General features: G+C 47.6%; 1 protein-coding gene across 6 annotated transcripts in view; it reads left to right on the top strand.

Annotated features, from left to right (window-relative positions):
- Positions 1-27047, top strand: part of HNRNPD (heterogeneous nuclear ribonucleoprotein D) — an 85469-nt gene that overhangs the window by 32091 nt on the left and 26331 nt on the right. For all 6 annotated transcript variants that reach the window (XR_013607139.1, XR_013607140.1, XR_013607141.1 and 3 more), the window contains exon 4: positions 6966-7097. Coding sequence is in view for 3 of the 6 variants with exons in the window: in XM_078676141.1 (XP_078532267.1) it covers positions 6966-7097 (132 nt within the window). In the remaining 3 variants the exon portion in view is untranslated. The remainder of the gene's footprint in view (positions 1-6965; positions 7098-27047) is intronic.

The following is a 27047-nucleotide window of genomic DNA, read 5'->3' as shown; positions in this document are numbered from 1 at the left end:
GCTGATTTTTGACCTTTCTCCTACTCCTGGTTCCCCTCTTAAACTTCAAACTGTGCTTATTTTTATTTCTGACTGGATGAACGAAAACCACCTTAAGCTTAACCTGGACTAAACGGAGCTTGTCCTGACTGGTGGCGCTATTAGCCATTGGAGCCCCCCCGCTTTGGCCTTCCATCTTCGGGCCCCCTCCGGTCCCCTCGGCTACGGTAAAAACTCTTGGCATCAAAATCAGTCAGGACCTCTCCATGCGTCCTCAGGTTAGCTCTGTTGTCGTCCTGTTTTTTGTCCCTTAGGATCATCCGCAAGGTCCGACGCCCTCAAAATAATTGTCCTGGCCATGATTCTCTCCGGGTTGAACTACGGGAACTGCCTGTATGCGGGGATCCTGGCCTATGAGCTCCGGCGCCTTCAGACCATCCAAAATCAGGCAGCCCGTCTTATCCACCGACTCCCCAAATATCATCATACTACCCCCCTCCTTAAGTCCCTCCATTGGCTCCCCGTCCTGCAGAGAACCCTCTTCAAGATGGGATGCCTAGTCTTTATGGCCCGTGCCCGCACTGCCCCCATCTTCATTAACTCCCTGATCAGCCCCTACCTCCCTAGTCGCAATCTCCGGTCCTCCAGTCAGGCACTCCTTAATGTTCCCCGTTTCCGTAAATCCAGAACTGGTGGCACCAGATTTTCTATTCTTGCCCCCCGATTCTGGAACGGTCTTCCACTTACTATTCGAGTCATCACGGTCTACCCCCATTTCCGCAAGGCGCTTAAAACACACCTGTATACCCAAGCATTTACCATCTTGTAATTCCCTGGCTGCCTCTTCCATCTGATACTTTCTATCTACTAGCGCCAGGAAGCCGCTTTGGTCGCAGTGCACTTTATAAATATTTTCAAACTCAAACCTATTGCATTGCAAATGATTGTTTTTGATTAGATCTTTGTTGCCTTCCTCAGGTGACTGCTCTGAGATGGATGACTTTCCTCCCTTTTCTTGTTTTTCCCACTCAGGAGTTTTACAGGCTTGAAACTTTCAATTTGAATGTGTTGCATCTTTCCACTGCCTACTTCATCGGACTCCTTTAGATCTTAGTTGTAATCATTAAATACCCCCTGATAACAATTTGAGGCCTGGCAGTCTCATATTTTGGCTTTAACAATGCTTAATTAATTGCAATTCAACAACCACTAACAATTTGCCTAACCAAATTAAGCGCATTCCAATGCTAGTTTTGTATTGCTTTTCAGCTGCTCTGGCTTTAGGCAGTAAAATAGATTTTATTTTGTGGCCCCACACTGGTCATGGTACTACTGGTGTGTGCCGCATCCAAAACAAGCAGTTTGAGCAACCGCACCACAGCTATGCTCAGGAGGCGTCGTGTTTGGCATTCAAGCACATCTCAAAACAATTGCACGAAAGATGCATTGAAGGAAGTCCAGTTTTGTCATAGGCTAGTGCCACTGATTTATAAATGCAGCCCAATTCACTTTTCAGGCTTTTAGCTCAGTAGTTCTCCGCCCCCCCCCCCCCCCCCCCCACCCCCCCTGCCCTAAATGTTTTTATTTGTATTTTATACAAAATAGAAAACAAAAAAAGCAGAGTGCCTTCGGTTACAGTTACGCAAAGGCATACATATACAATCTGCATTACAGATAGTCCCACATCGTCATCCCTTCGGGTGTCTGGAGCTTGCATGGCCCACCCATTCACCATTCTCCACTGCAGTGTCATGTCTAGAGGGAAAGTAAGGACCTCTGGAAGGCCCTCTAATCCTCACCCAGACGATGATATACCGTCCATTTCCCACATACCCTACAAAACGTTCTCGGGCAGCCCCCCGCCTTATATGTGACCCTCTCTGACACCATGTACATATCCATTCCTGTCTTCCATTCTCGGAGCTGAGGTGGCGCTTTCGCTCCCCATGTTCGAGCTACGTCCCGTTTTGCCACCACCAGAGTTAACATGGCGAAAATGAGATGCGGGCTTCTAAAGTCTACATCCCTGGGAATGCCCAGCAGCATGAATTTAGTGTCCAATGGTAGTGTTGCTTCTAGAACCATGCTCAGTTCACCCAACACAGTTTCTGTATGTCGGGCAGCCCCAGATGGTATGATAGAAATCCCCCCGAGTTTGTCCATATCTCGGGCAATTCGGGTCACTGGCGCGACCCATACAGTGGAGCCGGGCCTTATCGTAATAGACCCTATGTAGAATCTTGTATTGAATGAGACGAAGATGGAATTTAATGGCCACCTCCCAGTCTGTTCTCAAGTGTACCTAAGTTTTGTTCCTAGTGCATTATTATTCAAGGTCCGATATGTCAGTGAGACCGCCTTAGTACGTGTTCTTGTAGTAGGTGTCCCTCCAATGGTGCATACTCCGGCAGTGAGGGGGATAAGAAGCCCTGTAGGCATGTCGAAGTTATGCGTACTTAAAAAATCGGGAGGCGTGCAACCCAAAGTCCGTCTGCAGCGCACAGAAACCTTTGCCTTTACCCTTGGTTATAACGTAACCCCTCAATTGCCCCTCCGTTTGTGTACCTGCTTTAACCAGGGGCCATGCCAAAGAGGTGTCTGTTTTGTAAGTTTGCGGTCCCACCCCTGTGCTCTCAATGCCCTGTCCCAGACTCCAGCGTAACTTGTGTGGCCGGGAGAAGTCTCCCTTTGCCCCTTCCCCGTAGAGACCATACATGTATGTACTGTTCGCCATTGCGTCTTTCAAGTCTATAGGTGGGGTGGTCTGCCGTGGCTTGGAGCCATTCGTTCTCCGGGGATAGATGTTCCACCTAGTAGTAGGCCTTTATATCTGGCAGCGAGATCCCCGCCCAATCTTTACCTCCCCAGCATCCGTTGGGGTAATGCGGTACACCCGAATCTATGAGCTCTGCCTAACCACGCAGGCCACAATCTCTATCGTAAGAGCGAAGAGTAGTGGTGTAAGTAAACATCCCTGTCAAGTGCCCCTTCAGATGGGGGGAAATCGCCAGAAAGCTGACCATTCACCTTTACCCTTGCCCGAGGATCGCTGTATAAGAGACCTATCCATTGCTGGAACCTAGGGCCTATAACAAATTTAACCAGGGTGGCATCCAGGAAGGGCCAGTGTACCGCGTCAAACGCCTTTTCCGCGTAAGACTACACTGCAGTGTTTTATTTGAATGTCAGTGTGGTGTAGGCTCTAAGAAAATGTGCAAAGAAGTATTGCACATGTGCGTGATGACTGGTATCCTGTGGTACCAGGGCAGTCGGGGTTATTGGGCCTTAGTTGTAGTTGTTCACTGCTCGTGTTCTGGGTCCATAGTACTACTAGACTCCAAACGAGATAACCAAGGCTTTCTCAAGCAGGGTGAGGTTTGTGAGACTTTCTGAATAGTTTACATCATATCACCTAATGAGATAAATGTTTGTTCAGTGCTTTACGTTGCCAAAGAAAAGTACTTTAATACACATAAAAGGATAGTACTCCTAAAATCAAGATACCCGGTGAGAAACAGAAGTCTCTACAACCCTCTGGGCCAGAGTTCGGACTCCAACCAATAACCTAGATGCTAAGCACTTTAAAAACGGTGAACATTGCATTTTACAGACCCTGTCGCACAGGGGTTCTCTTCAAAGCTAGTGAAGTTGCGCAAATACTGTATTACAGTGGTTTGAGCAGTTAAAATAAATTCAAATGTTCCTAGCCCCCCCCCCTATTCCTATGCCCAAAGCAACTGAAATATCCACTCTTCCCATTAGTTAAGTAGTCACTGGGTAGCTGTAGGCTATTAGGGGTTGGCCATGGCTCCATTTCACCCTGTTACACTCCGATGACACAAGTAGGTTGGGGGTTTGTACCCCGGAGACCACCTTGTCAGACTATATTTCTAGTTGCAAGTACAGCACTGGGGAGGAATCATGGGTGAAGAAATCTCACCTTCGATGTTGTTTTTGATGCCCCCCACCACCCCGTTGATGTGCAACAAGTGTTCACTTAAGAGCAGTTGTAGACCGTCTCCTTGTGATCCAGAGCATGAGTAGCTTCCACAAGCCTCACAGGCAGCTCTGGTTGGTAGGGTGCCTGATTATTGAAGGCCTGCGGCTTTCTTTCACTGGGAAATCCCTTTCACTGGTAATCAGACAGACACCTTCTCAAGTTAAAACTCCAATCATTGGTATGAAAGGAGATTCCTGGATCTCTGCGGTTTCCTAGACTACCACTTGCGGGTACCTTGTCTGAAAAAGAACAGAATTGGACAGCCATTTAGCCAGTGAGGCCAAAGATTTGTATTCCCCGCTTGACCGGATAATCAAATAAGGCTGCATTTTTATCCTGGGTGCTCCTCCAATCCTGAGGCATATTTCATGCATGTTCACCTATGAGGACTTAGCTTGTATCTCTTTTAAGCCTGAGTGGTTCATGTGTTGTCCCCATTTGTTTTTTACTGTATGTAAGAGTAGTTGACCTTCACCCTGTTACCTAAAACTGCTCTGTTTTCAAGGTTGTAGGAAGCACATTGACCCGATTCTGGTCATCAAACCCCCATTTGTATTCAGATTGCCCATCTGTGAATATAAGAAGTGTAATTCTTTGTCACATTCTAGTGGTTGTTGGCGTGAACAGTGCGATTTGCAAACGTAAATTAAATTGGTGATTCTTTACTCCTAATTTGTCTCTTATTCTTCATGTCCTTGTAAGTCTGTGGTTCCCAAACTGTGCACCGCGGCGCCCTGGTGCGCCGTTATCAGTGACGCCTGTAAATATGTTCCTCTGTTTGCATCATTAGAAAGCTATAAGCTAAGTGAAGGCAGGAACTCACGCTTGGAGTACCCCTTGCATTTCTCCTCACCCCGAGGCGGTCGGTATGAGCAACATGGCGGTCTCTGGGTAAACAATGTTTTTGCACATAGCACGACACATACGGCTTCTCATTTGTGTGTTTACATGCTTTTAATCTAGTTTTATATGCCTGTTTTTCCTTGGCAGTTAACAAAGAACAAGTGTCCAAGAGTGGAGTGGCAGCATATAGTGCAGCCCTGATGAAACTGTCTAAAAGCATGTGGCAGTGAAACGTGTCGGCACTGGCATTAGGTAATGGTATGCATGAATAGCTACCAGCCTTTTTATTGGTACAGCATACATTCATCTCCCTACGAATAAAGTCGTTTAAGGGAACTGGATGCTGTGTTTTATGCACTTATTTATTTTGCGTGTTTGTCACTAGCAGATGTTCTCTGCTTTCCACTGTTCGTTACACGTCTTGGTTGTTTGTTTTTGGACACTCCTTTTCTCTTTCTTTGAGAATCAAGTGACTACCGATGATGAGACCGGGCTTGTCTGGAAATTACATACCAGTTACCCCGTTGGTGGTGTTTCCGTGAGGTGTCACTTGGTTTTCACACATTTTTTCTAAGTAGTATTTGATCCAATACTGTGGGTGTGGATCCTTGTAGTCGACATAGGTGGGTCAGACAACTTGTTGTTCGGTGTTTCTGCCAAGGAAATTGGGCTTTTTTACATGAATGTGGGCGTAGTGCAGTGAATTATCCCCACATAAATTGTAGGACTTTGGAGTAGTTATCAGTACACATAGACTGTTCTATCTCCCCAGTAACCGACACCAGTCGACGTCCATGGATAGGGTCTTTTGTTTGTTCTAAAAAAAAAAAAAAAAGCGCCGTTATCAGGCGCACGATGTGCCCCGAGGCTGAGAACCACAGAGCAGCACTGAGAGGCGTTTTGCTTCTCAACACACCTGTTTTTGCGTCGCTGAAGGAAACATCATTAAAAACGAAACGCTACATTTTACTGTAAAAACAACACGGTCATAAATCTACTTCCTGGCAGTCTGCCGAATAGGAAGGAGAAATCACCCCAGGAGGAAATGGTTAGGTCTGTGTCCTCCTGATTACGCACCTTTCTACTCCGTGAACTTTATTCCACCACCCGGTTTACTCGGTGGAGGACTGTTTGGGAAAAATACGTTTAGCATCTCCGTTTGCTCCAGATACTTTCCATCCGGGATCCAGCGTAGGGGACCCAGTGCTGTGGAAGAGGCCAGGCACTGCCAGTGGCTAACTCAAAGGGCAGGTCTGCTGCAGAGCACTGTGCGCGCCTGCAGGTCATTATTTACTCTAAGCATGGCTGCCCCAGAGTATCCTTTATAATGTAAATAAAACGAGGTCCATTGAATTGTGTAATAATAATATATTTAAAGTCCAAGTGACTGTCCCTGGGGCTGGATGCTAGTGACACTGATGATCGTGCAAGAGCCTGTTCTCAGAAGCTTGTATGGTCACCATTACACCAATGTCCAGTCGAATTGCCACCCCGTTTGGATGGCAGATCGCAAGACCCCACTCCACACAGACTCCATCTGAAGGGTAAGCCCTTTACGTATTCCACACCACACTTACTCATGGAGCTAGGGCAAGACCCCATGCAACCCTCCACTGAGGCGTGCCCCACAGAACAACCTACAGCTGCAGACAAATTCAATACCCAAGCAGAGACAGCCCAGGTAATTGGTGAATGTGAACTATAAAGAATTTACAACGTTTCATAACAAAACATTACAAGAGCTGGACCCAGGAGAAGTGCTTCCACCTTTGTAGGCCAGGTCTCATAATTTCAGAAAATGGGCCTGGCTATCTAAGCAGGACTACTAGAAAGAGACAGCACACACACAAGTGAGTGGGACTATCCTCTTTCCTTTCCTCAATGTCATTTACAATGCCAATAGTTCAAACTTTTGCAAATGCGAGACCTATTGCTTTGCAATTGCTTGTTATCCCTAATACCTTCATTGTATCCCAATTAATTTAAGGAAGCCAACAGGAAGTATTCCAAGGGTCAAGGGAGGCACGGGTTAAAAAAGTTTGGGAACCACTGTTGTAAGGCGTTAATTTCCATAGAAAGGTACATATGTGAAATAAGTAAACACATTGTATGCTATTGAAGTATATATTTTTTGTTTCTCTAGGTGGAAGCTGTAGAGCTCCCCATGGACAACAAGACTAACAAAAGACGGGGTTTCTGTTTCATCACATTTACGGAGGAGGAAACTGTTAAGAAAGTTATGGAAAAGAAGTACCACAATGTTGGCCTCAGTAAAGTACGTTGATCTGTAAATTTATACCTGTGAACATGTACCCCATTTCCAGTCGCTTGTGTGGACTGCACAAAGACCCAAGAAAGCCTAATTGCACTGGTGCTAACAAAAGAAAGGAGTTGAACAGTTCCTACTTTGTCTTGAGAATTTTACATGTGATCGTTTTAAATTTAGTTTCGTGAAATCATACATGTGTAGGTGTGAACTAGTCACATAATTCCATCTTTCTAAATTTGCATCTCTTTTGAAAGAAGCAGAGGGTTAGGGTATTAATTCTGCATGTGTCTGTATATTAAATAGTAATCCTGCTTTTTCCTGCTAATCAAATCACTTGTTTTTGAGTCAGATTACCTGAATAAAGGGTGTTTATAAACGGGTTAACTCCAGTGTTAAAGACCTTACAATAAACTATATATTTAGATGTAGTAGGTGTTACTACCCAACAGTGCAATGCTAATCCCCCCCCACCCCTTTTTTTTTTTTATACCTGTCACAACCTGTAGTCGGTAATCATTATCGTGTGTATGTTAACTTGCTGTGTTACGAATGAGTACATTGAGATTTTATGATTGGAATATGTATGTTTAGCAACCTTCCAGGATGGTATCTGGGGTTATCCAGCATTATGGGTATCTTTCATAGATTCACATGCCTGAATCATTCCCCGTCGTCGGGTGGGAGTGCCCGGTACATAAAAAGAGTAATGTACATAGTAATAGGCCAGAGGCCTCTCATTAGTAACATATCCATGTCCTTTTGTAAAAAGGACCAAACTTTGGCCAAGAGTCAATCAGATATCACCACCCTCTAGAACCATCCTAGAAGGAGCCCTAGTCCCTCAGATTTTCTACCGCACGTCGTGCGAAGGGAGTCTCCACTGAGCTCTGCTCAGCTTCTTTGAATTTCTGGATTTTTTCCACATATTTTTCTCAGAATTTTCTTTCTGTGAGGGATTTTCAGTTTAGCCATGGCTGATACTCCAAAATAGGGGCTCTTTAGATCTTGTGCCTCTTGTGGCAAGAAGAGGCTTCATGTAGATGAGTCATGAGGACTGCCTGTACTGTCTCTACCCTGACCATTCAGCAAAAGATTGTAAAGTCTGCCGCACTTTTTCAGCCAAAACTCTCAAGGACAGAGAGGGCCGCCTCCTGATATGGCTTCAGAGACTCCAGGACAAGGACCAGGCAGTCTCTTCAGGTGAGAGTGAGTGTTCCATTAGGAGTGTACACTACTCTCCCAAAAGGCCTAGAATGTCATCCCCAGAACCATCTTTGCAGCCACCTCAAAAGACGCCCAAGTCTTCAGAGGTTCGTTCTAAGGCCATGGCTGTGAAGGTTTCTCAACAAGAAACCTTTTGTGACTTCTTCAGCTCTGCCTGTGACAACGTCGACAGCCACTATCTCCACGTCGATGGCATCATCTTTAACATCAACGTTGACGGCTACTACATCCTCGTCGTCGACGGGTAGGTCTGTTCCATCTCTTATTTCTATCAAAAAGTCGTCGTCGAGCGCCTCATCGTCGACTAAGTCAAAATCGTCATTGTCGGTAATCCTCGTCATCGACGGTAAAGGCTCTATCGACGACGACCGTTTCAGCGTCGATGAGATCATAGTCGTCGACACCAGCGTCGGCGAAGCAACCTTCGGTGACGACGCTGCCGTCGACGTCATCAAAGAAGACACCGTCGACGGCGGAATCTGGATTGATTGTCGACGTTCCCCCGTCGACGACCACTCCGGCAACGGGCTCGACGGCGGTAGTCGCCTCCCTTGAAGTGTACTTATACGCACTTCAAGATGACCACGCGTACTCTCACGCCGGAATTGACCTCTCCGAGCAGGGTCCAGCCATTCCCACCTGCTCATCTTCTGGATACTGAGGACTCTGAGGGCTCTGTTCCGAACAGCGACCAGCCCATCTGAACTACACGTAAAACTACATGAAAGTTCAGATTGTGAGGAACAAGAACAGGATGATGTGGAGTACCAGGAGGATTTCCAACCTCCTCTGCCTCCTCTACAGCCTATGGTGTGTCTCCCAGCCTCCATAATGACAGATCTGCAGTTTCTGATTGCGGACTACAAGCAAAGGTTTCCGTCCACTCCTCCGCCAGTTGTGACACCGACAGCAAGGCCTTGGCCTCCTCCTCCTCTAGTCCTTCAACCAGATCCGGTTCCTTCGCGTCCTCCGCCATCCTTTGATGAGGAAGACGAAGAAGAGGAGCAACAGGAGGAAGGGGAGCTCCAGGACACACAAGGCGAATGGGATGACTGTGATTCCAGGTCCTGCATCCCCTGTACAGGCACAAGCGGATTTACCCCTGGAAGACATTGGGGGATTCCACAATATCCTAGAAAGGGCGGCGTTACGATTCAAACTCAAGGTAACGTCGACACAACAGGATTGCTTCCTTTATGATTTTAAGGAACCATTCCAAAAGACTGTACGGTCCATTCCCATCATTGATTACATCTGGGAACAAGGGGAGAAAATAATGCAAAACCCTTCATCTCTGCCTCCAGTACTGCCCAGACTGGACAAAAAATATAAAGCTCCTGACACAGCTCCAGCTTGCCTTACTGGACATCCAAAGCCGGACTCAGTCATTACCCAGGCAGCGCAAGTCAAAAAATCCATCGGCTGCTTTTGCTGCGCCGCCAGATAAGGAAGGTCGAAAACTAGACAACATAGGGAAGAGGTTTTCGTCCATGTCAGCTCTAACAGTGCGTGCAGCAAACTCTTTGGCACTGTTAGGACGCTACAACCGTCAAATTTGGGCAGATATCGCTGCATATTTGGATTCGCTTCCAGAAGAGCAGAAAGAGGCGAAAAAGATTCTCCTTGAAGGCGAGCGTTCCACTTCGGAGATGATTGATGTGGCAATGGATATCCACGTACAGCTCAAATCCGCAGTACAAACCCCAGTACCAACAAAGACCGCAGCAAAACCAGTCCTACAACAAGTCTTCCCTTCGCGGACGAGGAGGGAAGAAGGACACAGCCAGAAGACAATGACTTCTCTCTGCCACAGGTCTCCATTTCCTATCCACCTTGCAAAGTTGTCGGGAGACTTTCATCCTTCCTTCGCAATTGGCAACAAATTACAACGGATCGGTGGGTCCTCCAACTTGTTCAATTCGGACACTCTCTGGCTTTCGTGGAAACTCCCCCCTCAAAAGCCGCCAATACCAATGCTGCACAAAAATCTGCATCTGCTGCAATTGGAACTCTACCTAGTGCTCAAAATATGAGCGATAGAAAGAGTCCTCCGGAATCAGAAAGGCATGGGATTCTACTCCCGATTCTTCCTAATTCGAAAGGAGAAAAAATAGAGACCTATATTGGACTTAAGAGACCTCAACCAATACATCAAAAAAGTCATTCCGTATGGTGTCCATCCAGGAGGTGCTGCAACTCCTCAATGCGAACGACTTCATGGTGTCTTTAGACCTTCAAGACGCGTACTTTCATATACCAATCCACAGGAACCACAAGCAATTCCTCAGGTTCGCGGTGGCGGGCAAGCACTACCAGTTTCGGGTATTACCTTTCGGCCTGAAGTCGGCACCACACATTTTTACCAAATGTCTCTCCGGTAGCAGCGTACCTCCGCCAACATCATCACCAGGTCTTCCCGTACTTAGATGACTGGCTCGTCAAGGCACCTACTTTCGCAGGCGTGACCAAGTCCTCCAACACCCGTCTTCAGCTCTTCAATGGTCTGGGACTTAATCTCAACGAAGAGAAATCCGTTCTTCAGCCGTCCCAGTGTCTCACTTTCCTAGGAGCTGTCCTAGATAAAGTAAAAGTAAAGTCCACATTTGTAAAGCGCACAATCACCCGTAAGGGTCTCTAGGCGCTGGGGGCCGTCAGGAAGATTAAGCGAGCTATTGCCCAGAGTCACATGGTGCTGGGCTAACCTGCCGCCGGAGCCGGGGATCGAACCGGGGTCCCCAGATTCCAGCGTCAGTCGCCCTGGCCGCGGCGCCACGCCTCTCCCAAATACTACTCAGAGAAAGGCTTTCCCTTCACAGGAACGTCAATTGAAATTAAGGACCTTGGCCGCCAAGGTGGCATCCCCAGAAGGGATCGGTAGGGAATGCATTTTCGATCGCATGGTGCAACGTATTTGCGTACGCATTTCCTCCATTTCCCCTAATTCCCAGGGTCCTCCGGAAACCAAGGCAGAGCATTGCACCCTGATCTTGATAGCCCCAGCGTGGCCGCTCCAGCACTGGTTCATAGAGCTTCATCTCCTGTCGCTGGAACCGCCGATTCTCGACAAGCCTTGCCCGACTCTCCTCACAATGAAGCAGGTGCAAGTCCAGCATCCGGCTCTAGCATCTCTCAGATTGTCGGCTTGGCTCCTGAGTTCAGAGTTTCAGAACCTAGACATTCCTCAAGAATGCAGGGCAGTCTTAGCCTGGGCTCGGGCCGACAGTACCAACAAAACATATTCTCTAAAATGGAAAAGGTTCTGTGTATGGTGTAAAGCAAACAAGATACACCCCTTTTCATCAACACCTGCACAAATTCTACCTTACCTGCTCCATTTGGTGCACTTGGGATTGGCCCATGCTTCTATTAAAGTCCACCTGGCGGCCTTATCTCGCTTCAGGCGTACATCATCTGGTACTTCCCTCTGGTCCAATAGACTGGTTAAGCAATTTCTAAAAGGCCTGTTCAGGACATTCCCTCCGGTGAGAGCTTTACCACCCACCTGGCAGCTAAACATTGTGCTTGCTCAACTGTTGAAACATCCCTATGAGCCAATACACAGAGCCGCCATCAAATACCTGTCTTGGAAAACCGCTCTTACTAGCGCTCACATCAGCAAGGCGTGCAAGTGAGCTGCAAGCCTTCTCTATTGAGGATCCTTTCTTGCAGTTCAAACAGGACCGAGTTATTCTACGGACCAACCTTAAATTCATCCCAAAGGTTCCGTCTAATTTTCACCTGAATGAACCTATAGTCTTGCGGACTTTCTTCCCAAATCCACTTTCCGCAGCAGAGAGGTCTCTCCACTCTTTAGACCTCAAACGTTGTTTGAAGTTCTACATCCACCCAACAGAACAGTTTCGGAAATCCAACCAGCTTTTTGTTGCCTTCAGCAGGCCCAGAAAGGGTCTTCCATTAACTAAGCAGAGCATTTCTCGTTGGATCTCTGCAGCCATTACTTTCTGCCGTCAACAGGCAGGTCATCCTGCATTTTTAAGTTCGGGCTCATTCAACCAGAGCTGTCTCCACTTCAATGGCGCTCTTTGCAGGAGTGCCCATTATCGACATATGCAGAGCGGCGACATGGAAGACACCACATACGTTCACCAGGCACTAATGCTTTTATTCTGAACTTATGAAAGATGCAGCAGTAGGACAAGCTTTGCTCCGTCATCTATTTCACTAGAGGTGAGTCTTCTCTCTTTCATCCCACCTTCCTACTCTCTACTCGCACATTTCTCTTTTATATGGTATTTTGGTACTTGTTATATTTTACAATTGGTATTCTAATATCGAGTGGTTTTACATGTTGTACCATACGAAATGTGCTGCTGATTGCTTGCTACTCAGGCATGTGAATCTATGAAAGATACCCATAATACTGGATAAGAAATGCGTTACTTACCTGTAACAGCAGTTATCCAGTATTGGTATATTTCATAGATTCACATGCAACTCACCCACCTCCCCTGGAAGGGCTCACCTTGTTTCTCTCAATAGGTACTACTTAGCACTGTGCTTACGAAAATCTGAGGGACTAGGGCTCCTTCCAGGAAGGTTTCTAGAGGGTGGTGATATCTGATAAGTTTGGTCCTTTTTACAAAAGGACATGGATATATTACTAATGAGAGGCCTCTGGCCTATTACTATGTATAGGTCTTTATTACATTACTCTTTTTATGTTCCCGGGACTCCCACCCCGACGACGGGGAATGATTCAGGCATGTGAATCTATGAAAGATACCAATACTGGATAACTGCAGTTACAGGTAAGTAACGCATTTCTTTGTCACAACTTCAGAAAAAAGACTGTACGAGGCATATGAGCTGTAGATTATATGCTATGCATAGATCGCCATCTAGTGTTGGATCCGATGGTTGCACTTTGTTTTTGTTCGAAGAAGTCTTTACAGTCACGAGGTAGGGGGACTCCTCCTTTTGGTGATATTGCGCATGGGCATCAACTCCATCATTAGATTGTTTTTTTTCTGCCATCGAGTTTGGATGTGTATTGCTGCGCTCCGGTTCGGCACAGTTTCTCTGACCCCTTTGACGTGCAATCCACTTACCTTCAACGGTATTATTGATTGCGGTTCCCTATTCATCGAGTATCGTCTCACCTCGAAAAAACATCGGAAAGCCCGTGGCAGGCCGTCATGTACCTACCTGCGCCGACCGTACTAGCAGTCGCTGGAACGAACGCCCTTCAAGTTATGTCCCAGGTGTCGTGCTAAATTTCCACGCACTGACTTGCACAAAGTGTGCAACCTCTGCTTGTCCATGGAACACGACAAGGAAGACTGCGACGCGTGTCGATTGTTTCAATCGAAGACACTTCGTGATAGTCTGGCTCGACGTCACGAGATGCAACAACAACATCTGCTCCGCACCGGACATCTTCGGCAAAGATTCCGACACAGAGCGTGAAGCTCAAGGAGCCGAGGAAGAAGAACATATCTCCCTGTCCGGAGTCGACCCCGACATGGAGGAAGAGGAGCAGGTTACTCCGGGTCCACGTACCGTGAGGAAAGATACCCCTTTTCCCCCTGAACAACACAAAACAAAGGCTCCGGTCCCTCTGCCCTCAGGCCAAGGTTGGCACAGACGAAAAGTTTCTAACAACCAGCCCTCGGGCCCGGCTCTGATTCAGAAAGAAGCCTTCCAGCTTGGGCTCTTTGGCACTGACCCAACACCTTCGGTGCCGAAACACAAATCCAAACATGTGGTCACAATACCATTGTTGCCGGAGATTCCATTGAAAGGCTCGGAGCCAAAACCTTTGGCGCTGAAACCACCAACTAAAGAAAGACACTCGGTCTAAAGCCCTTTAGACCGATACCCTGCTGTCTGATCCGAAGCAGAAAAAACTTGTGATCAACCCTGAAACAGGACCTAGTCATGCCACTCTTCCAAAAAAACAGAATATTGATTTATCTACCAGAGGACTGCCATATTCCTCTTAAAAAGAAGTGTGGGTACTAATCCTTTTCCTCATGTTCCACCTCCTTCTCCCACTGATCCCAATTTGATTATCACACCATCAAACTCACATCACTTTCACCTGACCCACAGTGTGACTGGGTTGAGGACAAAGATCAGGATAGGCCAAAGAACATTGACCGTTGGCAGGATTACTGACCCAAATACAATGGCCCTGATTTGTATCCCTCCAGACCCTCCCCACCTGACGATAACATTGGGTACATTGAGCTCCTTAACAGGGCTGCTTGATATCTTGGGGGTGGAGCTCCGTAAAGAGCCTTTAGAAGAGGATTTCCTCTTTGAAACACTTACTACTTCTCAAAGAGCCTCTCATACTTTACCAATGCTAAAAGGCACGTTAAAACACACAAATGAGGTATTTAAAGATCCTGTACGGGCAAGAATAATTACACCTAGGGTGGACAAAAAAATATAAACCCGCACCCACCAACCAGGTTTACATTCGAGACCAGCTGCCATTAAACTCTCTTGTAGTTTCCAACGCCCGCAAGAGAGCCAGCTCTCAAACCTTTTCAGGAGGCTCCTCCTCCTGATAAGGAGTCTAAGCTTATTGATACCTCGGGCAAGAGGGTGGCCTCACAGGCAGAAAATCATTGGCGTATTGCCAACGTTCAAGCTCTACTGGCTCGCTGGGATAGAGCTCATTATGATGAGTTAGAAAACCTCATTCAATATTTACCTGACTAACACAAATCTAAGGCTACTGACCTTATCCAGGAAGGTAAACTTATTACGAATACATCCATCAGGTGTGCCGTAGACCTAGCAACTTGTGCAGTGAACACACTCCAGTATACTCTTACGCATTCTTGCTTGGTTGAGAACATCAGGCTTCAAGCCAGAGGTGCAAACCTCCATCCTCAACTAAGCATTCGATAAGGAGCATCTTTTTGGGCCAGCGGTTGATCCCTCGCTGGAAAAAATGAAAAAAAAAAACAGATGTTGTAGAGTCCATGGTGGCGTTGCAGTTACCCGCCACTAGGGGTTCCTTTCGCCGCTCTGTTTACTGGGGTGGTTCCAAAACTATCCACAGAAAATCCCTCTTCTTACAAGGGCAACAACCAATCTCCCTCTTCAAGAGGCTATTTCAGCACATTCACGTCTTCCCTTACTTAGACAACTGGCTAATAAAAGCTAGATCACAGCAAAGCTGCATACGCCACAATAAAAAAACAGTCCAACTACTTCATGACCGTGGGTTTACTGTAAACCATACCAAGTCTCATCTCCAACCGTTCAACACAAGTGTATCTAGGAGCTACAATAGATACACAAGGAGCTCTAGCGTGTCCCAACCCACTCAGAATCAGCAACATGCAGACTCTAATTTCTCAGTTTCAGCCTCAACACTCGTTACCAGTTCGAGTGTTCATGCAATTGCTAGGAATGATGGCATCTTGCATTTTAATCGGTGCTTACGCAAGACTCCAGATACGTCCCCTACAGGAATGCTTGGCACGTCAGTGGAACCAGGCTCTAGGTCAGCTATCCGATCTAGTGTCGGTAGACAGCACAACTTTTCGCTCTCTGCAATGGTGGAACATACAACTTTCCAAGGGGCGGCCATTTATCGACCCAGTTCCACATATAGTGCTAACAGCAGACTCATCGCTCACTGGTTGGGGAGGTTATCTACAAAAACTTACCATTCAGGGCATGTGGACTCACAAAAGAAACAACTCCACATAAACCATCTGGAACTGCTAGCAATCTTTCTAGCATTGAAAGCATTTCCACTTCACCCTGGTAGGCAAAGCCAACATGACTGCAATGTATTACATACAAAACGTTTTTCCGCCTCCCACTAATTCCATTAGTGGTTCGGAAGCTCAGACAACAGTCCCTGATGCTAATCATAGTAGCTCTGGCATGGACCTGTCCTCCCTGATTCACAACTCTTTTAGGTATCCGTAGTTCCTCCCCAAAAACTGCACCTTACTCCCAATCTCCTCACTCAGAACCATGGAGTGGAGGGATAAGACATCCAGATGCCAGCCATCTCTGCCTTGCGATCTGGCACCAGAATTCCTAGAGTTGACTATCTTAATCATCTTCCAGACTGCATGAATATCAGAGGCTAGGTGCCCTACCACAAGAGCATGCTATGCAGCAAAGTGGAAGCGGTTTGTGATTTACTGTGACAACAATCAAATTAATCCATTTGATACTTCAATACAGAACATCATTTGTTAACTATTACATCTACAGCGCTCTAACTTAGCGTACACATCCATACGCTTACATCTTGCTGCACATCTGCGAAACATACCGCATTTGTATCTTTAGTGTGCCTGCTATGTAAGCATTTATAGAAGGATTTAAGAGTAATTACCTGCAGACTTGCACCTGTTCCAGTGTGGAATCTCAACATTGTTCTTACAAGGCTAATGGGTCAAACCCCTTTGAGAATTGCACAAATGTGAACTACAATTTCTCACTTGAAAGGTAGCCTTCCTCATAGCCATCACATCTCTGAAAAGAGTTGGTGAACCTCAGGCACTAACCATACAATGACAAGATCATTTTGACAAACACACCAAAAGAAAGTGGTTCTTGGGACTAACCTCAAATTTGTACCTAAAGTCATTTGTGCCTTTTACTTTAACCAATCTGTTGAGTTACCCGTCCTCTTCCCTCAGCCCGATTCGGTATCAGAACGTGCTCTTCACTCCTTAGATCTCAGAAAGTGCATTACCATACTACATTGGAAGGACAAAACCTTTCAGGAAGATCAAGCTACTTTTTATTACTTTTGCTCCACCACATAAAGTCAATCCAATATCAAAATCTGGTATTGCAAGGTGGATAGTTAAGTGCATTCAAATATGCAATGCAAAAGCAAATTGCATATTAACAATTCCCCCTAGAGCGCATTCTACACGCAAAATGGGGGCTTCTATGGCATTCTTCGGAAATCTACCCATAGATGACATCTGCAAAGTTGCAACATGGTCTACACCACACATTCACAAAACACTATTGTGTAGATGTGTTAGCAAGACAGCAAGCTATTGTGGGCCTGGCAGTTTTACGAACACTATTTCATACTACTGCAACAGCTATAGATTAGCCACCACTTTGGGAGATAACTGCTACGTAGTCTATAGTCTATGCATAGCATATGATCTACAGCTCATATGACTAACATAAAATGCTACTTACCCAGTATGCATCTGTTCTTGGCATATAGAGCTGTAGAGTCCTATGCGCCCACCTGCCTCCCTGGGTAATTTACCTGTTGCTAACCTCTTACTTGGATTTTTTTTTTTATTTTGAAAGTTTTATATAGCGCAAACAAGATCTTTGCAGATATCAGAGCGCTTTACAAAGCGGGGAATACAAACATGAGGGTGCAAACAGGCAATTCGGTATAACGCAATTGTAGATAATAAGTAAGTATATGAGGGAGCATGGTATAGCAGGCCAATAATACATAAGTGTGAGCATAGACAGTCAGGTGAGTAAATAAAAAAGTAATACAAATCATCGAAGGGATCGAGCAAATAATACAGATCGGTGCAGAAACTTTAAGAATCACGTTAATAGATCAAGTGTTTTTGGCTATGAGGATAGCTTTTACTTCTTTCTTAAAGAGTGCGACGGAGGAGATGAGTCTGGTTTCAGGAGGGAGTGAGTTCCATATCCTGGGTGCCATTCCTGAGAAGGAGCGTTTATACGTTTTTTTTCCTTCCTGAATCTTCGAGGTTTTAGCAGAAGATTATTTGTGCCTCTAGTGTTTCTAGAACCGCCAGAGATTGTCAGCTTCTGGGAGAGGTATCCGGGTGAGCTCAGGTGTACAGCCTTGTGTGTCATGCAGGTGATTTTCAAATGTATTCTGGCTTCAAAAGGCAGCCAGTTCAGAGATTTAAAGTCAGGGAAGATATGAGAGTGCTTTTTTGACCCAGTGAGGAGTCTCGCTGCAGCGTTTAGAGAAGCTCTTAGGGGTGCGGTAGAAGTTAGCGGGATCCCGCAGAGGGCTGTGCTGCCGTATTCTATTTGAGGGAGGACTAGTGCTTGTACTGCAGTTTGGAAGTCTTTGGCTGGGAGGAAGGGTTTAAGTTTCCTCAGGGTATTGATTTGGTAGTTCGCTCCTTTAGTTGCCTTGCTTATATGTTGCTGCATGTTGAGGTTGGTGTCGAGTGTTATGCCTAATGATTTTGCTGAGTCCACGATGGTGGGTTGGACATTGAGTGCAGTTAGGTGATTTAGCCAAGTTTGAGTGGTGGAGATCTTCCCGGGAGGTGAGATCAGAAGGAACTCGGTTTTCAGAGCATTGAGTTTGAGATGATTATCTGCGAGCCAGGATTGGGTGTTTCTGATCATTGAGTTCAGGAGTACAATGTCTTTGGGGGATTGTAATTTGAGATATAGTTGGGTGTCATCGGCATACATGTGAAAGAGTACATTGGATGCTTGTAGCAAGGTGGTGAGAGGTTCCATGACTAGGTTGAACAGAGTTGGGGATAGGGAGGATCCTTGGGGGACGCCAAACGATACAGGTATTGGCGAGGACATCAGGTTGTTCTTGAATTTCTGCGTCCTGTTGTGTAGAAAGGAAGTGAACCACTTGAGAACAGTCCCAGATAGACACATTCTTGTGTTTAAAAGTTCAAGTAGCTTCTCATGTTTAACGGTGTCAAATGCTGAGGAGAGATCAAGAAGGATGAGGAGGCAGGTGTCGTTTTGATCTAGGATTTGAAGGGCGTCGTCAATAATGTGAGTCATAGCAGTTTCTGTGCTGTGCCCTGCTCGGAAGCCTGATTGATGAGGGTTGAGGAGATCAAACTGATCAATGTGTTTAGTCAATTGTAGTTGTGCGCATTTTTCCAGGAGTTTGGTTAGAGTGGGAATATTGGTAATGGGACGGTAGTTGTTTGGATCAGATGGGTCGGCTGTAGGTTTCTTTAGTAAGGGAGTGACTTGTCCAACTTTGAGGGAGTCCGGGATGGAACCTTGTTGAAGTGAGCTGTTGATAATTTTAGTCCAGAGTGGAAGGCGCAACGGGGTGAAGTCTTTGACAGCGTTAGCAGGGAGGGGGTCCAAGAGGTGATTGGATGGTTTCAAGGTGCTGAGCAATTTGCCAATTTCTTCTTCAGAATAGGTGTCAAAGGAAGACCATGTAGCATTGTTTTTTAATTCAGTGGGTGCTATGCAGTGAGGTTTGGGGTAAAGGCTTGCGTCAATGAGGAGATCACTCTTTATGTTCTCAGTTTTTTGGATAAAGAAAGCAGCGAACTCTTCACAGGAGGGTGATTCGCGCTCAGTGTTGAGTGGTTGGGGTTGTTCCTTAGATCGTGTTCTGATTAGCTCAAACAGTTTTCTCGGGCGGTTTTTTGCTTGGTCGAGCTGGTGGCTGAAGAAGGCTGATTGTGAGCGCTTTATTTTCCTGAAGTAGGCGTTTCTCTTTTCCTTCAGGTTTTTTAGGTGCAGTGCAGAGGGAGCTGATCTCCAGGTGCGCTCTGCCATTCGCATGGTTCGTCTATCCTCATTGAGACTCCCGTCGTACCATGGGTTGGAGGTTTTAGCGGAGACTCTTTTTAACTGCATGGGTGCCGCCTCATTGATTATTGAGGTCATGGTGTTGAGATAGTGGTCAGTCAAGGATTGGATGTCCGTAGCGCCGGTAGGAGGGAGTAGGTCGCAGCTGTTCGGGGGTAGGGATTTTGGGTTGAGATTTTTCAGGTCTCTTTTCGAGACTTTACTCTTGGAGGATTGAACCGTGTTGAATTTGACTTTTTCATTGATGAAGAATGTGACAATATGATGATCTGACCAATCACAAGGTTGGATAGCGTCCTCTTTGGAGATGATAAGGTCGAGGATAGAGCCTTTCTCGTGGGTCGGGCTGTTGCAAAATTGAGTGAGGTCAAGGGCGTTGAGGAGATTTTTTAGACTATTTACCACCGCATCATTGTGATCGTTCCAGTGGAGGTTGAAGTCACCAAGGTATATTTGGGTGAGCTGTCGTCCGGAGTTGGTAGAGATCATATCCATGATTTGTTGGGCGAAGGTGAGGTTGTCCCTGGGTGGGTGGTAGATGCCGTGAAGAGAGCATATCGGTTTGCCCTCACTAACGATATCGAGGCAGATGTATTCACAGGAATTTGGGGAGGGTAAGGAAGGTGCGGTGATTTTCAAAACAGAAAGGTTGTTCCTCTATATGCATGCGATTCAACCCCCTATCTTGCCAGACCTGTTAAGTCTAATGATGTGGTAGTTGGGGGGAACCAGAATGTCCATTATAGGTGTAGAAGATTCCGTTAGCCAGGTTTCAGTTAAGGATTAGGTCAAGGTCCAATGTTAAGATGAGATCAGCGATGGCGGAGGAGTGTCTAGAGGCAGATCTGCAGATGAGTTGAGTGCATTTGAGACGGGGTGTGTCAGGGGAGGTAGAGGGTTCCAGCGTGAGAGGGACTTTTCTAACATTATTATGGACGGAGATTCTGTTGCTTAGAGTGGGGGGTCTACGTGTTTTTTTGTGGTTTTTAAAAAAAACTTTTATTGAGAAAAAATAGGAGATACATGCGCAAGCCCACAACCATCGAGGCCGGCCGCAAAGACAGTCAATAGAAACAGGAGAACCGTAGGCAAATCTATAATCAGGATATTACAAAGTACACCAGACGTGACTGCGGGATGCGCAACACAGGATATGAGGTTTTCATTTTTAAATTTAGAAGAAGAGAGGGGGCTGCAACAACCAGGACTGCACACCTTACATAAAGGGACACAAAAGAAACAAGGGGGACGCACCCCATTTACAATCGGAGATAGGCTATGAATACAGCAACTATACAATAAGCAGCCGCAGCGATAAGACTGGACAATAAGCAGCATTACAGAAAGCAACAGTTCCAAATATGATCCCAGAGAGCCCACCCCCAAGAACAGGAAACAAAGGCTAGTTGAGACGCAGGAAAAGAAAAAAAAAAAGAAAAGTGCGAGACCCAGAGACAGCCAACCCTATTAAAGAGGAAAGAACCCTCCCAAAGCCGGAAAAGAGCGATAGGGACCATAGAACAAAACAAACTAAAATAACAAACCCCCCGCACCCTCCACCCTGCACCCCTGTAATGGCTACGGCCTAACCCACCTGTCGCTCCGGAACTGCCCCAAAGTAGGGAAAAGTATAGAGTGGAGGAGGAGAGAAACAGACCCGCTCCCAAGCACCCGGTGCCCCCCGCCGGCAATCAAAACCTATAAGTACAAGGGGTCATCATCGAGCAAGGTATGAACAGTCGGGACTATTGCGAGCGGAGCGTAAGCAGTAGTAAGCATGAAACAGGATTGACTATAAAACAGTACATTCCGCTCCCCAAAGCAGCAATACCCACTGTAGTAACAACGTTATGAAAGCAGTACCCCTTGCAACATAAGCCATAAACAAAAATGGAGAGCAAATCTACAGCAGTCCCTCGGCCTCTCCCTCACATAATCGTTGTATCTGCACAGGATGTGAACTAAAGCAGCAAGAGTCAGACCAAATTAAACAAGTCGCAAGGGACAAAATCAACCCAGCGCAGCATTATATAAGGCGACGTGTCGCGCAACCCTCACAGCCCCCAGCACAAAAGAAGCGGACCCGAAGGAGAGTCATTTATCCTTGTCCAGTCTTACGTATATCACCAGATCCAGCAACATCACCAAACTCCAGCAAGTGCGACGGGCAAGACCTGGCATGGGAACAGACCTTCCACACTTCATGCAACGAAGTAACACAGGAGAACAACATTTTAATGTCCAAACACGGCAGGAGCAGCACCAGGATCTCCAGCAGCAGGTCGTAGGAAAAGAGTCCATCAGTCAGATCTAGTCTAGCGCCTCCAGACTGTCCAGTGCATCCAATAGTACAATCATGGAATGTCGCGAGGCAGTGTTTCGGACCCTCCAGCTGAAGTAATGGGCGCCATCTTGAAGCATCTGGGCTCTGAAGACGGCGTCTCGCCATGCATTAACGGGTCAGCCGATCTCATTCGCTCCACCGCGAGGGTTACCTTATCCAACTTGCCCCCCAGTAGTCGGGCGCCCTGCACCAAGGTGTCACAGAGGGCAGCTAGGGAGGCCATCAGATCGCCAAGGTGCAAATCTGTTCCGTGCCCCCCGTGCACCATGTTCCCCTTCTCCATAGTAGCACGGGGCAAAGCAGGTCCGGTGCGTGGCCGTGGCACAGGCAGCGAGCAGTGTAACTCCGCCGGCAGGGCCACCGAGATCAATTAAAAGTCACCGCTGGAGTCAGTTCAGCTGAGCGGCGGCTCACGGGAAATTCGGGAGCCTCCCGCCAGAAGCGGGACGAGTAGCAAAACGCTTCTCGGTGGAGAACAAGTGAAAATCGTGTCGCACTATCTATCTACACGGAGGCAGAGTGACAGTCTCGGTCCTCCCACGTGCCCACAGTCTGCCAATATGGGCCCGCCAGAAGAACCGCCGCCACACGCCACTTCGGAGCTGACCGGTCCCTCCAGGCCACCGGCGGCCGCTGTTATTCACTCAGGGACCAGCTTCACTGTATGGCCGAGTCCCCGGTCTCAGGGCCGCTGCGGGCCGCGAACGTCGCCGACCATATCTCGCCTCCACAAGCAGGCACGAACCTCGGGACTTCACCCTCGGTAATCGGACGCTTTCATGTCCCCGTGCGCTCCGTCTTGCTGCGGTAGTTCATGCAGGATGTGGTCTCGGGAGGAGATGGTGATCGGAGCCGAGGGACTAGGCAGCCATTGCGGTCGCCGGCTTGGCTCCTCCTCGGGTCTACGTGGTTTTGATTGTATCGTGGGAATGGAGTGGTGAGTGGTGGTTGTGTCGTTTAGGGGAGCAGGGTCTTATGTGCGGAGGAGGGTGAGTGTGTCGATGTCCGAAAGAGGGTTGCATGGGCGACGGGGGCGGTTGTTGCGGTTGTGGACAGGGATCGCGTTCCAGTGTGGGGGGTGCAGTGTGAGAGTCATCCGGAAGGGTGGGGGGCAAGTTGGGAGGGGGGGTGGTGGTGTGTGAGGGGTGTCTGGGATGAGTGAGGAGTAGTTCTTTGATGGTGTGCATGTCTTCTTTGAGCTGGAGGAGGGTGAGCATAATATTGTCCAGTGTGGGATAGGTGTTGGAGTTAGGGATGGGTGAGTGACTGACCTGAGTATTAGCGTGCGGGTGAGCAGGTGGGTTGGTGTTCGTGCGGGTCTCCGGGGCGTCGATGTACGGATTGGTGTTAAAGGGGAGAGAGGGGTTGTGAGGGATGGGTTTGGATGAGGTAGGGAAGGTGTTAGTGGTGTAGATGAGGGCATTGGTGGCAGGCAGAGTGTGCCGGGAGGAGGTTGAATGTATGTTAGTGGTGATGGGGGAGCAGGTAGGGTGGTGGGGGCTGAGAGTAGGGAGGGAAATGGGATTGGAGGTGGTCCTGTTGTGGGGAGGGGGGAGTTGAATTAATGGATGTGGTGTGCTGAGTAGTTAGAGGGTGGTAGTGGGGGCTGAGAATAGGGGGGATAAAGGGTGGGATTTGTCGTTATGCGTGTCGTTCTTGTGCTGAGCTAGGTTAGAGGTGTTGTGGGTGGGAGCTGTGATGTCAGGGGAGAGAGGAATGGGAGAGGTATGAGTGGGTGCCCAAGGGTTGGTGGTAGGGGGGCGGCTGTTGTATGATGGGAAGAGATTTGTGTCTGTGATTGAGGAGTGTGGGGTGGTTATGGCAGGTGGGTGATTGACAAGGGGGCTGGGGGAGGAGGTGAGATGCGTGTCGTTCTGGTGCTGAGCTGGGTTAGGAGGGTTGTGGCTGGGGGCTGTGAAGTCAGGGGTGATAGTACTGGAGGAGATATGTGTGGAGAGCCGAGGATTGGAGAGGTGCTCTTTGAAAGTGGGGAACAGGTTGTCTAGTAGTTCCAGGTTCCTGTCTGTGGATTGAATTAGGACAATCCCGTTATTGTAGATAGTAATGGTGGCTCTACCTGGGAAGAGTTGGGATGGTGTGATGGAGAGAGTTTGGCCATAAGCGGATTTCCTGGTGGTTGAGACGGTGAGTAAGGCGAGGAACGCCTTTCTCCATTGAGCTCTGCGTGTGGTGTGGAAGATGATATCGATGTTCAGGGATCCATTGACCGGTGAGAAGTAGGTGTCGGCAAAGTGGGTTTCAGGGTGGGACCTCAGGAAGTTGTGTTTAAAGCGTTTAGCGGCTTTTTTGTTGAGTGGAGGAGGGGTAGTTGATTTTATGTGTGCTTACCGATGGGATCCATGTTGGGATGGCGGTATGGGAGGGTGAACGATAGTGATAAACATGTGCAAACAAATGCAAACAGTAAGTTACATGGATCAAGTGACAGTAGTAGGTAGCCAATATAGCCAAGATATAAGAGGTAGCAATCGGTGCAATCCAGGAATCAAGCGTGCAATGGGTGAAGCTTACAAAAAATGTACAAGGTGTATGAGGTAGCAATCAGTGCATTACCGGCATAAAAGTGAAGTGGGTGCAGCTACAGAAATGTATAATATACAAGTAGAAGTATAATACTGATGATATGCTGGAACAGAATATAGGTGCAAACAAAAGCTGCATGAGTCATAAATGACACTAGTAAGCAGCCAAAAATATATGAGGTAGCGATCGGTGCATTACAGGTGAGGAAAAAGTGACATAGGTGCCGGGTACAAAAACTGTACAAAATACAGGTAGGAGTACAATACTGCAATAAAAGGCAGACACTTAATCACACATATATGAGGTAGCGATCGGTGCATTACAGGTGAAGAAAAAGTGACATGGGTGCAGGGTACAAAAATGCACAGAATACAAGTAGAAGTACACTAAATGTACAAAATACAGGTAGAAATACATTACTGCACAAAAAAGGCAGACACTTAATCACACAGTGTTTAGATAGAGCTATGTAGGTGTGCGGTAGTTGAGATTAGTCTAAAAGGCCAGTTCTTAGGGTCTGGTCAGGAAGTGAGAATGACTAGTCCATGATGGCCGCCAAAGAAAGAGAGACGTCTAAAATGGCCGCCAAATAGGGGAGATAGTAACGATAGTCCTCTGTTAGTTGTTGTTTCTTTAAGACCAGGGAAGGGCTGTTTCAGTTTCAATTAGAGCAAGCCCAGTTCTTAGCTTGCTGGGAGGGAGTCTTATCTCTATTTTGGTGGTCTTGTGTGGGGGAGTTAAGCTGAGGAGCCTCGTGGGTACCGGAGGTACAGGAGGGGATTTATTGCTACAGTTTTATGGCCCCAGCCATTTTGTACAAAGGAGGCTTTTTCTAAAAAGTGTGAATAATCGAGTGGGGTAAATAAGTACCTTTTTGTAGATTCTGTTCAGCACGCACGTTGATGTTGCCAGCAAAGTGATGAGTTTATCAGGTCTAGCCAAAAAGAACACAGTTGCAGTGTGCAACGACTACTGGCAGTTTGATGTGCGTGCGTGGCCAGGTTGAAGTACTACTGCAAAGTTTTTGTGTCTTTATGTAATTTCTGCTCAGTAGTTTTGCTGATGTTAATAGCAGAGTTTTGCAGGCATTAAGGGTCTAGCCGGAGAGTGCCCATCTGCGGTGTCCATCGATTTCTTGCCAGTGAAAAACCCACTTTTGCAGGTCTGCTCCGAGGGTCTCAGTAGTAGCAGGGGGCCCGCAGGTTCGCGTCGTCAGTGTCAGAGGCTTCTCACAGCATCAGTCCGCAGCGCCGAGTGATTTGTCAGGATCATGCCGTCAGGGGCTGAGTCTTCTCGCGGCAGCAGGCAGCAGCGGGCTGATCCTCAACGAGACAGTGCTGACTGTAGCAGCGGGGCGGCCGTGAGCTATGCTGAGGACTAACATCCTCGCTGGTGCCCGTGCGACGGCCATAGATCCTTGCTATTGCAGCCCCTCCCGCCTCGATAGGCGAAGTCGGGCATTTCCCGTTGGCCTCGGGGATCCGCTGCGTCACATCACACCTGATCGGGACGTGCTGGGTGTCACCGAAGGTCAGATGCCGCGCTCTTTCACCAGGAGCAGGCAATCAAAAATCCGTCTCCGCCATTGTCCAGGGGCAGCCCAAGGTCCGGAAGAGGGTGGGGGGAGCCTCGGACCTCACCTGCGACGGTCCCGACCTCTGGGGCGCGCAGGGACCCCCAGCAGGCTTCCGTCAGCGCCCCTGCGAGCAGGGAACCCTAGTAAGCTCAAGTAAGTGCCCCAGTGGGTTCCAGCGACCGAGCCAGGTTCCGTCTATGGTCGGGGCAGCCCAGTGTCCGGGAGGAGTCGGGGGCGACTCTGTTCTCTCCCGCGATGGTCTCCTGGGTGATGAGGGACTTCAGACCGCGTCACAGCGGGCTCCAGGCAGCCAGGCGTCCGTCCCAGGCTCCGCCGACTTGAGGTGCAGCCCGGTGTCCGGAGAAGGCGGGGATGACTAGTTCCTTTCTCACGCCGTTTCTCGCGCCGGTTGTTGTTAAAAAAGATCCAGTTACTTGTGTCTACGATTCCAGTTACTTGAGTTCCAGTTACTTGAGTTGAGTTAGGCAGGCTGGGTGCTAACCGGGATTAAATCCAGAAGTGGAATCCCAAGCACTCGGAGCTCTAGCCAGGAGCTCCTACCCGGCGGCCATCTTCTTCTTTGGATACAATATGCATGGACATCTCTTTACTACTCTAACTCCATCACCCTCTGTGGCAAAACTATCTATGGATGGAGTTGATATCCATCCGCAATATCACTGAAAGGAGGAGGCACCTACCTCGTGACTGGAAAGACTACTTCAAACAAAGTGCAAACATCCGGACCCAACACTAGATGGCGATC

This window comes from Lissotriton helveticus, chromosome 2_1 (genome assembly GCF_964261635.1).
Source record: "Lissotriton helveticus chromosome 2_1, aLisHel1.1, whole genome shotgun sequence".
NCBI lineage: Eukaryota > Metazoa > Chordata > Amphibia > Caudata > Salamandridae > Lissotriton > Lissotriton helveticus.
This window is presented reverse-complemented; position numbering and strand designations above follow the sequence as displayed.